General features: G+C 40.3%; 1 protein-coding gene across 7 annotated transcripts in view; it reads right to left on the reverse strand.

Annotated features, from left to right (window-relative positions):
* Window positions 1-14,995, reverse strand: part of LOC126092496 (rho GTPase-activating protein 17-like) — a 313,454-nt gene that overhangs the window by 123,795 nt on the left and 174,664 nt on the right. For all 7 annotated transcript variants that reach the window (XR_007521344.1, XR_007521345.1, XM_049908117.1 and 4 more), the window contains exons 3-4: window positions 4,930-5,071; window positions 111-181 (exon numbers count right to left, since the gene is read on the reverse strand). Coding sequence is in view for 5 of the 7 variants with exons in the window: in XM_049908117.1 (XP_049764074.1) it covers window positions 111-181; window positions 4,930-5,071 (213 nt within the window). In the remaining 2 variants the exon portion in view is untranslated. The remainder of the gene's footprint in view (window positions 1-110; window positions 182-4,929; window positions 5,072-14,995) is intronic.

Raw genomic sequence — 14,995 nt, forward strand, 5'->3', positions numbered from 1 at the left:
AAGATACAGTCCTGTTTTTGGAGTGCCCTGTATTCAGCAAAATATTTTTCATGGCTGTGTTAAGAATAAATTTTCAAAAGAAATACATAATATCAAAAACTGGAACTCACCCTAAAAGGCAACTATCACCTGTCCCACTTTCTTGCATCGCAGCTCCTAGGATGTATTCTGGAATCTTTTTCTGCGTCAAAGAAAATTAGTGGTCAATATTTTAGTCAATTTACAAAATAAACATATTTCAGAGTAATGACTACAGCTGCTGTCTATACTCTAAATACATCTTCTACTCACCAAGTGGCAGCAGGAGAAAAAGACATGTAATAGATGTGGAAATATAGGACCTTTGAGAGCCAGTGACTCTTTCTTCTGGCAGAAGCTTGGTTTGATACATGGGAAAGTGTTACAAAGTTTTTCAAGAAACTGAACTGGCAGGCTCTTGAAGACAGATATAAATTATTCTGAGAAAGTGTGCTAACAAAGTTTCAAGAACCAGCTGTAAACGATGACACTAAGAATATACTACAACCTAGCTACAGAAAAGTTGTGCAGAACCCCAGACCAAGGGAGGCTTACCAGACAGGATGAGAAGGAAAGACTTATTATCCTACCTTCCACCTTTAAGTTCTCAGGTTTTCAAATCTCATCCAGTGCAGGCACCATCAATCACTCTTTCCTTCACATCCTGTCCAGCAACTCTGCCCTGAACCGGGATTCCGGACTACTTTTCCCCCTAACTCCTCCCATTTCCAAAACTACATCAGTCCTTTTCTTCATATTGCTTCCTTTCCCTTCAACCCTTCTGCAGGGGGAGGGGGGGGGGGAGGGGGGGGGGCAGTGGCTCCTAAAGCTCACTCACTTCCACGTACTTTTGTATGTATTTTCTCACATTATTGCTTACTGAGTAGTTTTTTATCTGCCTACGTTATATTTCATTAACTCTAAAGACAAGGGTGGGTTTAAAAATAACAAATGGAAAGTACTTCAAGAGAAATTAAAGAGGGTAGTCCCTGTAAAATTTGAAATTTTCCCGGCGAATCAACTGTTCAAAAAGATTTCGGGCTTGCAGCCAGTTGTTGTAAACTTCATTGCACGATATTTCGGCTGGACAACTGCCAGCCATCTTCAGGTGAGCCGAATGAGGACTGACAAAGACGTTTTCCATTCCGTCTTATATAGTGCGCTGATAGTACTGCCGTGCATGTATTGCAGTCGCGGAGACAAAAGGACCACACTGCCCAGTGACAGCGCCCTTGCTGATGGAACTGCAAGACTCAGCTGCATCATGCTATATCATGGGACTGGGTGGATGGAGTGACTTCAGCCAAGTTTGATTGGGTATATAAGGCTGCTAGTTCCCGGCAGATGTCAAAATTTGATTGCTTGGTACCACAACAGCTGACGCCACAGGAAATAACTGCACGAGGTTCCATGGTTAATTTCACAGAGGTTTTAGACAATGCGAAATTGTCAGTTTTGGGCAAAGGTCTTAATTTTGCACCTACACCAAGTGTAGTATCTCTTATAAGTTTTGTAAGTCATGTTGAACAACCTGTACGTCGCCTTCCTATGGATGCTGTTGAAGAAATAAGAAGGGAAACTGGTCGGGTTCTTCTGAAAGCTCCTCCCCAACGCAGTAATATAACCGCTGAAGAAACGGCTGCACTATGGAATCTCCGAGAAGATCCGGAAATAGTGGTGCTGAACGCTGATAAAGGTAATTCCACACTTTTTCTACCTCGTGGATTGTATTTGGAGAAAATGTATAGTCTACTTAGTGATACTATGTATAGGAGAATTGATAAAGACCCAACAGCATATGTGCAACAAAAGATGTGTGCACTTTTGAACTCTTCCTCATTAGCTCCAGAGACCATCAAGCTGTTAAGACCACATGACAGCATACCATCGAGACTGTATGGTCTTCCTAAAGTGCATAAAGAAGGTCTGCCTTTATGGACTATAGTGAGTAATACTGACGCACCCACATATGATTTAGCCAAACATCTAGCTTCTTTGCCGAGACCATCTGTTGGCAAATGTTCACATCATATATGGAACTCTGCTGACTTTATCAACAGACTGGGGGCTCTCCACATAAGTAGTTTGGATCTTCTAGTAAATTTTGCTGTAGTTTCCCTTTTCACAGAAGTACCTCTTGCGGATTCCTTGATTCTAATTGGTCAACAGTTTGAATCAAACATCATTGCTTTGTTTCGACATGCTCTTTCTTCAACTTGTTTTATGTTTAACCAGGAATATTTTGAACAGTCTGACGGTGTCACCATGGGCAGCCCTCTGTCTCCTCTGGTGGCTAACCTTTTTATGAAGGATTTTGAGGAGAGAGCACTTGAATCGGTGGTTTGTAAACCAACTGTTTTTTGGAGATAATACATCAATGATACTTTCATAGTGTGGCCCCACAGAGAAGAAAAGTTAATGGTGTTTTTCCATCATCTTAACTCCATCCATGAGAATATCAAATTTACTATGGAACTAGAGAACGATTGTTGTTTTTCATTCCTGAATGTTTTGGTTAAACGAAAGAGTGACGGCTCGGTGGGACATTCTGTTTATCATAAGCCCACTCACACTGATTTGTACTTGCATTCAGTTGCCATCACCCATCCCACACCATGAGCGTACTTAAAACCCTTGTGCACAGGGCAAATATGGTGTCGGATGCAGAGAATTTGCCTAAGGAACTTGCACAACATTTAAGGACGGTGTTCAGAGACAATGGATACTCAACCCCGCTAATTAACAGGGTCTTCTCAACTGGAGCCAGGAACCAGGAAGTGGATAAAGAGGAGAACGCGCCAGCCAAGTCCCTAGCTTTTCTTCCCTTCGTTGGAAATATCTCCTTAAAAATAGCAAGGATTCTTAATAATTTTCACGTAAAAGTGGTTTTTCGTCTGCCTTCAAATATTTCAGATTTGCTGGGATCAGTGAAGGATGAATTGTTACTGCGGAAGGCGGGACTTTACAAAATACCGTGTCAATGTGGTATGGCCTATATAGGACAGGCAACGCATACAGTGGAAGAGCGTTGTACGGAACATCAACATTGCACTCGCCTACTGCAATACAGTAAGTCTGCAGTTGCGGAACATTGTATTTCTAACGGACATTCAATGGAGTATGACAAAACTTCGATTTTGGCCGCAGCAACAACTTTTTGGGACTCCATTATCAAAGAATCCATTGAAATACGCATTGCGGGAAATGTAATGAACCGTGACAGTGGTTACCAATTGAATAACGCATGGAATCCCGTCATTTCCAAAATTTACTTGAGATGAAGACGTCAGAAGACTTTGATAGCTGCGGCCAGCAACAATACCAACGGCAGCTGAGTATTGCAGTTCCACCAGTGATGGCGCTGCCGCTGGACAGTGTGGTCCTTCTGTTTCCGCGTCTGCAACGCATGTGCGGCAGTACTATCAGCGCACTATATAAGACGGAGTGGAGAACGTCTTAGTCAGTCCTTGTTCGGCTCACCTGAAGATGGCTGGCAGTTGTCCAACCGAAATATCGTGCAATGAAGTTTACGATGACCGGCTGCAAGCCCGAAATCTTTTTGTAACCGGTTAGTCCCTGTTTTCTGACCACCTTATTTTAATACACTTCTTAATTATTCTGTCACAATTCTTGGAGTCTGTACCATGATACCTGTCTTATCACATTTTATTTCACAATTATACTTTATGATTGGATATGAAAGATGTTGTGGGTTTGCAGGAGAGCCAACCCCGTGTTATTAGAGGAAGCCGAAAGGCACGCGTTTTAGCTCACGCAGGCTGGGGTGAGGTCTGGAGCAGGACAAGGAAATTAGACTTTAGAAAAAACGGACATAGCAGGTGGAATACTTAACTTTAATCCATAAATGGTGAACATCGCTCTTGACAGTACATTATTCATAATCTCAATAGTAACTGGTAATGGCGCCTTGCTAGGTCGTAGTAAATGACGTAGCTGAAGGCTATGCTAACTATCGTCTCGGCAACTGAGAGCGTATTTTGTCAGTGAACCATCGCTAGCAAAGTCGGTTGTACAACTGGGGCGAGTGCTAGGAAGTCTCTCTAGACCTGCCGTGTGGCGGCGCTCCGTCTGTGTCTGGCGGTGACACCACAAAAGGACTAGTACTATAGTCCAGGACCGTGCAATACAGGAGAATATTAAGACATGGAGTCCAGGAAACTTTGCAAACTTTGATACAGCATTTCATTTAATCAATGATTTGGGATCCAGCACTCAATTTATTAATGTTTTGCTCCTTAGTTTGCTTATGATTTCATCTCAAACTTCAGTACTGAATAGGAATTTGGTCAATCAATTTCCTTATTATGGCCTATCCTCTTGCAGATATGTAGGTAACTGTAGTTATTTATTTCTAGAATTTGATGAATAAAATTAAAAATCTAAGTGATCTAAATTAATGTCATTTACTAAGTAATGTCATTTACAGAAGCAAATCATCCACTTCAATCTTCCAAACTGCTACAGCTCAAATACCATTTAGAGTAATGTGCTTCGAAGAGTTGAACAACTTCAAAAGGGCACACAGCTATGCAAGTCTTTGTGGTTTAATTTTTGAGAAACATGTTAATAAAACAGCGAGAAACTCACAGAAGTTTGAATAGGAATTGCCACTCCATATCTGACACAATAACTCACATTGGGAGATATATGACCTACACCCAGAAACAGGTAACAACAAAGGGAACACAACAATAATTTCAATTTATAGAGAACAAATTTTGTGTTTATGTATAATGCACAAAGAAGAGGATATGTTAACACAAGTGGACAGAGAAGGATTGGGCTCTAAAAGGAAGGACTAATGTCATTATTTTTATTGATAGTGTTTGCTACAGTGTTAAATTTTATAGTTTCATATTAAAGAAGGAAAAAATGTCATTTTATACTTACGACTCTTTTGTCGATCTCTTGCCCTTGATAGGGGAAACAGTTGGTCAGTTTCTTCCCTGTATTCTGACATGCTGTTCGTATGTAGTCTACTCTTCGGTCTGCTTCTATTAAATCGTCTGACAGCACTTCTGTTTTTCCAGCTCTGAAACAGAATGATGCAGCATACTGTGTGTACCAGAAATCATCTGCCACAGTCTTTTTGTATTTTTGCATATGTATTAAGTAAGGCAAGCAGAAAATACCCTACCCAGCACAGAAATGCTCTTTATATCACTGAAATACTGTTTCCATTATAGTAATATGACTATAATTACATACCAACTTCATATGTGCTACCTTATTGGCCAATTCAGCCTTAATTCAGAACTCAATGCAGAGAAATTTATGTCACTCTACCTGTTTACAAAATCTGTCCACAATAAGACCACTCTTTATCACTTTTTTTTCCATTGTGATGTACATAAATTACACAGAAATACCAACACTCATGATGTCACAGTTTAATTTCATTACCCATACCTCTTTCATCACCATCAGTATTTTCATCATTTTTTCCAAATTAGTATCCTTGATACCATGCAGAGCATTAGGCATGCAGAACTTCTGGAATCCTCTGACGACAGTGTTAGGTTATACAGGGTGTTTCAAAGTCCTTGCAGTAAATGTCTAGGGATGATAAATCATGTCATAGGGAATAATTTTTGTTACAGATAAAATGTTCGCTGACATTTGCTGGCAACATTAGGTGGCTTTTATAATTGGTTATGCACTTGATACACAGCAAAGCTTCAGCATTCTGTGGAATCTGCACATAATATGTGTTGCCTATGATTCAATCATCTGCTACACATGAAAGGGGGTAGGCCAAGCTTCTAAGACACCATTCTCCTCACTCTTTTTAGAGTTTTGTTGTTGAAAATCACTCTTAAAATTTACTGGGACAGGTAATATGCAGAAGCAGCACACCTGGTTATTACACCCCTGCTAGTTCTGTGACATCTCAGGGCTCATGAATTCAGTAAAAAGATAACTAGAGTTGCTGGGAAGTATCAGCAAACATCTCGAATAAAAGTTGTTCACCATGCCATGATCTGTTACACTCAAGATGTTTGATGTAAAGACTTCAAAACAACCTGCATTTTGCACCATGAATAGAGAATCCACTCAAAAAGGCAGACTGATGGCTTTTCTAGTCTTGTCAGATACAATGAGTACATGATCCCTTTCTAAAAGCCAATCTGAATTAGTTTAGCCTGATTTTAAATGACTTCTTTAAGATACCACAAAAAACATGCAGTTTTTAAGTCATACCTTCAGGTGTAAGGACTAGTTTCATCCTAAATGCAGCAATTTAATCCTATACTTCAGGTGTGAGGTGACCTTTAAGTGCACGCAACACTAGCATATCTGTCTTATTGTGCAGTGCACCAGTTCTGCAGTTCCAAACAGTAACTACAAGTCTACCCAAACACTAACTACAAGTCTATCATTAATTCTGTTGTCATCCAGCCTTTTTCTCAGCAACAAATCACTAACCCTTTTCACAAATTTTCTTAGAACAAAGTTTTCAATTTCAGAATAAATCCGGGAGGGAGAGGGGTGTGAACTTCCTTCCCTCTGCAGTAACTGCTAACTTCACCATGTTAACCTCCCCCCCCCCTCTCTCTCTCTCCCCCTCTCCCCCCCCCCTTTGCCAATGTATTACTATGAAATACAACATGTATCACCTCACCACACGTTATTTCTTTTCACAAGAAATATTCCACTCATGTGTGGATTATGTACACATGAACTGTTGGTAAGAGTTAACGAAGTGTATGTTGGTAACATCTTTCTCACTCAATCAGGCAAATACATTGGCAGAAAAACAGCTGATTTAGAGTAGCCAATGACTACTGATAAAATGATATATATTTTGAGAAAAATAATCTTTTAATTTCGAAGGTGTCAACGACAAATATTAACTGCCAACGTGCAAAGAAGTACGACTGCTTCAGAAAAATATATCATTTTAACCCATTTTTAAAAAAATAAATAAATAAAATAAAAAAATCTCAGCTTGTACACACTACTTGTTTTGCTCGGAGCAAATACAGCCATCACCTTTAAACATAAATCACAACTCAGGGTGTGCTATAGATCAGTCTGTCATCAAAACCAAAGATTTCATATTACTGATGAAACAATTAATAACTATTTCAACATAATGAGCAAGTGCACCAAATTGTCAAGATGAGGTAAATGCAGAAAGAGAATGAAAGGCAGTCCACACAAAGGGAACAACTCAATATTTTCTGCATGCAGATCACCAGTTGGCTGCATCCAACATCTGCATAAGGCTGTTCCAACACTGCCCCACAGGGTTCATGTGCCCATGAGTGCCAGTAGGCTTGCCACTGAAACTTGAGATGGAGCAGCCCATTCTACATCCATGCTCTGCTAGCCACTGCGCAGTACATGGCACCACAGGGTATGTCCTACAGTACAACTTGTTAGAAATTCTTTCTGTTTCATGTGTGCACGGAGTGTAGGAAGAATTATTACTTAAATGTCTATGTAAATGCTGTAATTAATCTAATTTTGTCTTCATGGGCCTAATAAGAGTGATACATATCAGTTGTACTACGAGGGCTATTCATAAAGTAACTTCATCAGATTTTTAAAAAAAAATCAGAATGAAGTTACAGGATTTGTTGTACAATACTGTGAAAGTACACACACTATTTCATATTTCCGCACTGTTTCCAGCCACACTGGGGCATTTGTCGTATTGTCTGATTACCTCTGAAATTCCACAACCACAGAATTTTGCTGCCTGTGACTGAAGCCAACCTAAGACACAGGTTTTCATCATCGCCAAAGCACTTTGAGACAAGCTACCTATTCATGAGCAGGAAGAGGTGATAATAACTTGGTGTCAAATCAGGGCAGTGAGGAGGACGATCCGATACCTCCATCTGAACTCTTGCAGTTTGGTCACAGTACATAGCACTGTATGCAGGGGGGGGGGGCAGGAAAATTATACTAGAGTTCAACATGCCATGACATTTGTTTTGAATGGTCCTTCTCAAGTTCGTTAGTGTGTTACAGTATCTTCCAACATTAGCTGTGGCATTTTTCTCCAGGAATTCCACTAGCAAAATTCCTTTTCTATCCCACATAACAGTCCCCATGAGTTTCCTGCTGGAAAAGTGTTTGATGACACTTTGTGGGTTCTCCCAGTGACCCAGTACAGCCCCACTGCATTGGTTGCAGTTTTGTTTCTGCATTCATGTTTAACAACCAAAATCTGTGGAAAACGAAAACAAAGCTCCAAGATGGATCTACAATTTTCTCTACGCCTTTCATCAACCGACTGAATCAGGTCTGCATTCACAATACTTGGTTGACCACTTTTCTCTTCATCGTGGACATTGGTTTGCCCGTTTTCAAACATACAGCACCATTCTCTTATGTTTGGCCCGTAAACTACTGTATGGACTTCACCAGATTTACAGTTTTTTCCACAAGAAACCTTAAGTACAGAACATACTTCATACTTCACAAATGTTGGTACTTGATTACAGCAAATATTTTAAAAGCATGTTGCTCAGAGAGGAATAAAGACCTTGATTCTCTGCTGCTCAGAGCCTATTCGTTCAAGGTGCATTCCACTGCAACAGTGGTGCCACTATCTCTACTACTATGCACACTATAAGAAAATTGAAGTTACTTTATGAATAGCCATTGTATATTCCTAGATTCCCTATTTGTTACTACTGGTTCTTGAAACTTTGTATCTTGGCTTTCACAGGATAGTTGACATATGTATTAAAGCATCTGTCAGTTCAGGGTTTTCAGCTCTTCCAAGGGTCGAACAAACCTGGTAGCATTTGTGGTGACCTCCTTTGCACACATTCAATATTCCTTGTTAGTCCTATCTGGGATAGGTCCCATAAAAATTAGGAATATTCTCGAGTAGGCCACAAGAGTGTTTTGTGATCATTATCCTGTCAATGAACTGAAGTCTGCTACCTATTTTACCTACGACTGACAGTGTGTTTCTTAAATTTCATGTCCCTAAAAATTGAGCTGACTGTCTCCAACGGAGACTCATTGATATTGTAGTCATACGATACAAGTGCACAACTTTCTGTTTTTGAATAATTAAAGCAAGTTGCCAATCTCTGTACCACTTTGAAATCTTATCAAGGTCTCACCGAATAGTTGGTACAGGTTTTCAGACAGTATTTTATCATGGATTTTTTTGCAAAATGTCTGAGATGATTATTAATACTGCCTGCCATGTCATTAATGCGTAACACGAACAAAGGTCTCAACATACTTCCCTGGAGCACACCTGAATATGCTGATGTCTCACCATCCAAGAAATCATGCTATGTTGGTGCTGAAAACTTATACGAGAGAGTTTTCCTAGCTGTAAGCTACTGTTAGGTTCAAAATTACACAGATGCTCAAGGATTCTAAACTGACAGCTTTTATACGAGGAAATAATGGTCAGAAATAAACATTTTTGTCACATGAACAATTTACATCTTACAGCAAATGTAACTTAAGGTCACAGCAATAGGTGAAATCGATAGCCACCAGTCTCAATGCATTCTTTATAACAACACTGGCAGTCTTTGACCTCTTGGTTCAACATCATTTTGACTCACTGCTTGTGCACATTGTTTAGGGTTGTAGCATTAATTGCTGCTCCAACAGTGTTTTCCACAGTATGTACTTAATGGGTATGTTGATTGTTGCTTATTGAGGAATCTTTTCCCACAAAATCCCACGCCACCTTCATAAATTCTACTAGGCAAACTATTATTTGACAAGAACTTAAGACAACTTCCTGTGGCTCGATTAACCCTGTTTCTCAAAAGTTTCTACTGACACTGACAGAAAGAGCCATACAGAAAATTTTCCCTATACCTAGCTACAACTCAATCCCACATATGTAACTACGTTATTGCCTAGTTCATGGAATCCCCCAAATGGCACATGTTTGCAGTGTTTCCCGTTTTGTAGATATGTGCAAGCACCTTGTGAAGCATGGCTGACCACAATGCGGTGCTCTCCCCCACTGCCTCACCACTGCAATTCTTCAATCACAGGATCCACCACTGTGGTTGTGAACTGCAGGGATTACCTGGCAAAGGAACTCCACCAGCTGTCAGAGAAATCCACCTACCAACCCAGTCACGTGACCTCCAGAAATCCATCAGCACCTCCAGACTCTCCTCAAATCCTGGCCCATCCCAATACTTCCCCCCAGTCTCTCTCACCCCCCCCCCCACCCCCTATCACTCCCTGCACTCATACCTTCTATGTGCCTGCTGAAGTCCATAAGCCCAACCACCCATGACACCACATTGTGGACAGTTACTGTGCCCCCCAACAGAGAATCGCTGCTCTCATTGAGCAACATCTTCAGCATATTACCTATAACCGTATTTCCTATATGAAAGATGCCAACCATTCTCTCCACAGTTTCTCCACAGATCCTGTTACTTTGCCGAATGGTATCATGCTCGTTGCTATTGATGCCACCTCTTCCTACACTAACATATGAAATGCTCACTGCCTTGCCACCATTGAACACTACCTTTCCCAATGCCTGCCTGACTTGAAACCTACAACCTCACTTCCTGGTCACTGTAGTCAATGATACCCTCACCTACAACGATCTTACTTCTGATTCGAATTCATCATCTACAAACAAATCTGTGGTACAGAAGTGGGCACCTGCATGGCATCATCCTACGCCAATCTACGCCATGGGCCACCTGTATGAATCCTTGATAACCCTCCAGAATCCCAAACACTTCACCTAGTTCCCAGAATCCCAAACACTTCACCTAGTTCAGATTCACTGGTGACATCTTCACAATATGGATCGATGGTAAGGACACGCTATCCACATTACTCCAGAACCTCGACACTTTCTCCCCCACTCGCTTCACATGGTCCTCCTCAAACCAACAAGCCACCTTCCCTGGTGCTATTTCAAAGTCACGGATGGCTACATTAGTACCTTTGTTCATATCAAACCTACTAATCACCAGCAATACCTCCACTTTGACAGCTGCCACTCATTCCATATCAAGAAGTCCCTTCCACACAGCCAACCCATCCATGATCATCACACCTGTGGTGACAACCAATCCCTCTTCAAATATGCCAGGGGTCTAATTTGGGCCCCCAAAGGCTGAAATTACCTCCCAACCTTGCCCAGAAACAAATTTCCCATGCCCTGTCTATCCAGTCACCTATTACCTCCCACATACACACTGCCAGGCCACAAATATGCACTCCTCACATAACTCAGTACCACCCATGATTGGAGCAACTGAATCACTTTCTCCACCAGGGTTTCAACTACCTCTTGTCGTGCTCTGAAATGAGGAATATCCTACCCACTATCCCCCCCCCCCCCCCCCCCCCATGGGTATGTCGCCTACCAATGAACCTGCACATCATCTTTTTATGTACACAGAACGAAGCAGTAAATGAAAATTCACACACCGCTTCAGTCTACATAGATAAAATCGTATCTGTATGAGACCAGTAAAGTCTCTGAAATTGTGTCATTTCATGTCTACACTATATCGTTGTCCATACCTACACTACCCTGCCCCCAACCCTTTGCCTCACAGCTCACATCCCTGCAATAGAGCTAAACCAGGGTGTATACGCAGACAAGACCGGATTTACCGGTTAAAAATACACTTTCTCCTGGGTGAAAACAAACTTTTTCCGTGTTAAGTGACAGCATACTTTCCCTCGGAACGGCAAAACTTATCAATTCTTTGAATGGTTATGGTTTTAGACACAAGCGTAGAATTTCCCGGCACTTTAGAAAACGAAACTCATGGAAAAAAGACAAGTTTTGGAAATATCTTTAATGTGTCGCAAGGTGTATGCTGCATATTTTTGTATTACGAAAGTATACATTGGAATTCCAACAAACACCGCATGTTACTTTCCGAATCATTGAAATCGAGATTGCGATGCGCTTTTGTAAGCCAGTCATAGCTCATATCACGTGATCTCGCCAGCCGATGACAGCGAATGTTCAGAGCATAGGACACGTGATGCAGTCAGCCAACAGCAACATCACAGTTAAGTAGCATGAACACACAAGTTAATGGTTTGAATTAATTTACACAGTGTTGCTACAAGAAAAGCAAATCTTTCACATGTTAGTATTGGTCTCTACGGTTAATAAGCTGCAAGAGAAGCTAAGCTTTTGCATATGATGTTGATCTTTTTTTTGCACAAGTTACACTTTAAGATATATCACACAAATGTGGCAGTAAAATTTTTAATAATGACATAAATGTCTGATCTTCAGGGTTTGACATTCTTCTAAATGGCTCGTCATCAAAGAGTCGATTTTTAAATGACAGTCAAACGCTCTGTGATTTAAGAAATTCATGGAACATTCTCGCACATAGTTCAACTTGCGTAAAAGGATATTTACTTTGAAAGCAACGCTTTTCAAACCAGCGTTCACAACATTTTCCGGCGACCTAAGAACTTACATTATATCATAAAAGAAGCAAGACATCACAGGATACTCCAAGAGCATCGGAATTTCGTGAACCATACTAAAATGTGCACATTTGAAGTGCATATTTAAAGTGCACATTCGTATCTCCAGATTCCCAATGAAGTAGACCTCAAACTGGTATTAAGCTTTTCAGTGTGGATTTCAGGATGTAAAGTTTCTTGGAGCACCAGTACTGCATTGTATCATGTTTGGTTTTTTATTGTGGCTTAATGCCATACATGCTAGAACAGGAAAACGTGCACTTGAAATGCAGCAACAGTTGAAACTAGCCAGTACTGTTGAATTAAACATTTCGTTTCAAATACATTGACTGCCTCTGCGGAGAAGGTTAATAAAAGACAAATTTCTTTAGCAAACAGACAAAAATAACTTCATTGTTCTGCAAAGCGATTAATGCTTGACTGTCAGAAAGGTGGAAATAAAATAAAATCTGAAACTGATAACATATTTTAGCCTTCCGTAATTATGTGAATGTATTTTAATTCACGTGATAGCTCCCGGCCACAGATATCCATTTTGTTTTCATTTGATATGAGAGTAAACGAAGAGAAACAGCAAAATCACTAAATGTAAACATGGGTCACGTGGAGACTACACACTATAACTCAGACTGCTCTGCGCATCAGCCCCAGATCTACGGTATTTGCGAACCGGGTCAATACTAAAAAAAATCGAATTTTCAAAAATATGTGCTTCTTGTAGCACACATCGTTCTGAAAAGTCTGAAACATAAAACATATGTATTCGAAGAAATGAAAGACACGTTATTTGGTCTAAGTGTGCCGAAGTGCAGTGCCACGCTTTTTCATACAGCATTCTTCTATCGCATGTCACTGTATTTTGCTCTGTGGAATTGAAACGTGTATATTTGTAATGGATGCCATCTGACTACATTCAGGACAGTGGAAACTGAAATGTCCTGTGGTGCCTCTCCTGCTCCCAGTCGGCCGGTTTGTCAGCCCGCCCATCTTTTAACAAAATCTTACAATTAATAGCGGATGGGATTATTTGTAATCGGGAGAACAAGAACTCTTCAGCAAATATGCACTCTTTATTGCCTATTAGCTAATAACTTGCTGTTTTGTGTGACATAAAATTAAATATAGGATACATAAAACCAATAAAGACAAGAGACAAGCAAGAAAGTACACATTTCTTCAATGCTTAGCTCCTAGCATTTTTTCTCTCTAATCTTGCTACAGCTTTACATAGCGTACTTTCCTTTCTGCGAAAGAATATATTACCTCACCAAAGTTCGTCAAACGTTATGCTACATGAAAAATCGAAATGTCATTATCTAATACTGAAAAAGCTGTTAATATAAATAATACCCAAAGACAGGTGTGGTTTCTCGATCTGATTACGTCTATTTTGTCACTGTCTGCTAGATAAAACAAAATAGGCCTTGCTAATATTGCAGCAATTTTGTAACACACACCAAATAAACGAGACTGTTTTGGCACAAATGGTCATTTTTATAACACGACAGAATATAATTCACGACGTACCAATATCAAATGCCTATTAGGCCTACCACAAGCAAAAAGCTTTGTGTTAGGAAATAGTTTCATATTTCATTCATATGCACCAGTTTCTCAAGCATGAGATCGAAAAGTAGTATTTCAAAATTTTTATATAAATTTGTAATTGTCTTATTCTTTCATAATTTGTGATGTCCCCGTTTCTTCTCCTTCCTCGTCCTAGCAAACGATCTTGTCATCACCAATACTGTAGGTGTTCCTGCTATTGTCAAAATTTGTTCACCAATTAACTTCACTAACCCTGCCAGAATCACCGGTTTAGTTATCTTGCGATTATTCTCTGGTTAGGCGTTGTCTGTACAACACGTTTTCTGCATTACTTCCAGACTAGAACTTAAGTAGCTGCTAGCCGGGGACAGTACAACTGGTCCGTATGGCTAAAAATTTTCTGTCAAAATTTCATTTTCTTGGATACACCGAGAAGATAATATGTAGTCTTTCTCACCTGTTATTCCTGTTAGTCGTTTTATTTCCATTCTGGTAGTCTAAATCTATGGATTTCACTGTAATTATAACAATGCTGATCAGTCACAAACCCAACCAACCACATAATAAGACAGGGATCGGCATTCATCCGTTCGGCTTTACTCCGCTCAGCTCGTATAGCCCCGTCCCCTTTTGCCTGCGGAAAGTTTATTTCTAGATGCAACGAGGATTCTCCTGACAGACATTGCATACACTATGCACGCATTCAAAAATCAACTTATGATTCACTCATAAATCAACTTAAAATGTGTTCAAAATTGTTAAAACCCAACAGGGATGCATTTCAAAATCATATGAACGATCGATAGACCAACATGTGCTGGATGCTAGGCGCTTTGTGAAACAAGTTTTTTTTTTCCCCCCCCTCAAGAATATGAATTTGGTGTCCCCTTTTCCCGGTAGCAACTAGCTGCTTGCTGCGACTGCTTGCACAGCCAGCAACCATATTCCTGTAGCCAGAAGCAGGAGAATCTACTGC

The sequence above is a fragment of the Schistocerca cancellata genome, chromosome 7, assembly GCF_023864275.1.
Source record: "Schistocerca cancellata isolate TAMUIC-IGC-003103 chromosome 7, iqSchCanc2.1, whole genome shotgun sequence".
NCBI classification, from domain to species: domain Eukaryota; kingdom Metazoa; phylum Arthropoda; class Insecta; order Orthoptera; family Acrididae; genus Schistocerca; species Schistocerca cancellata.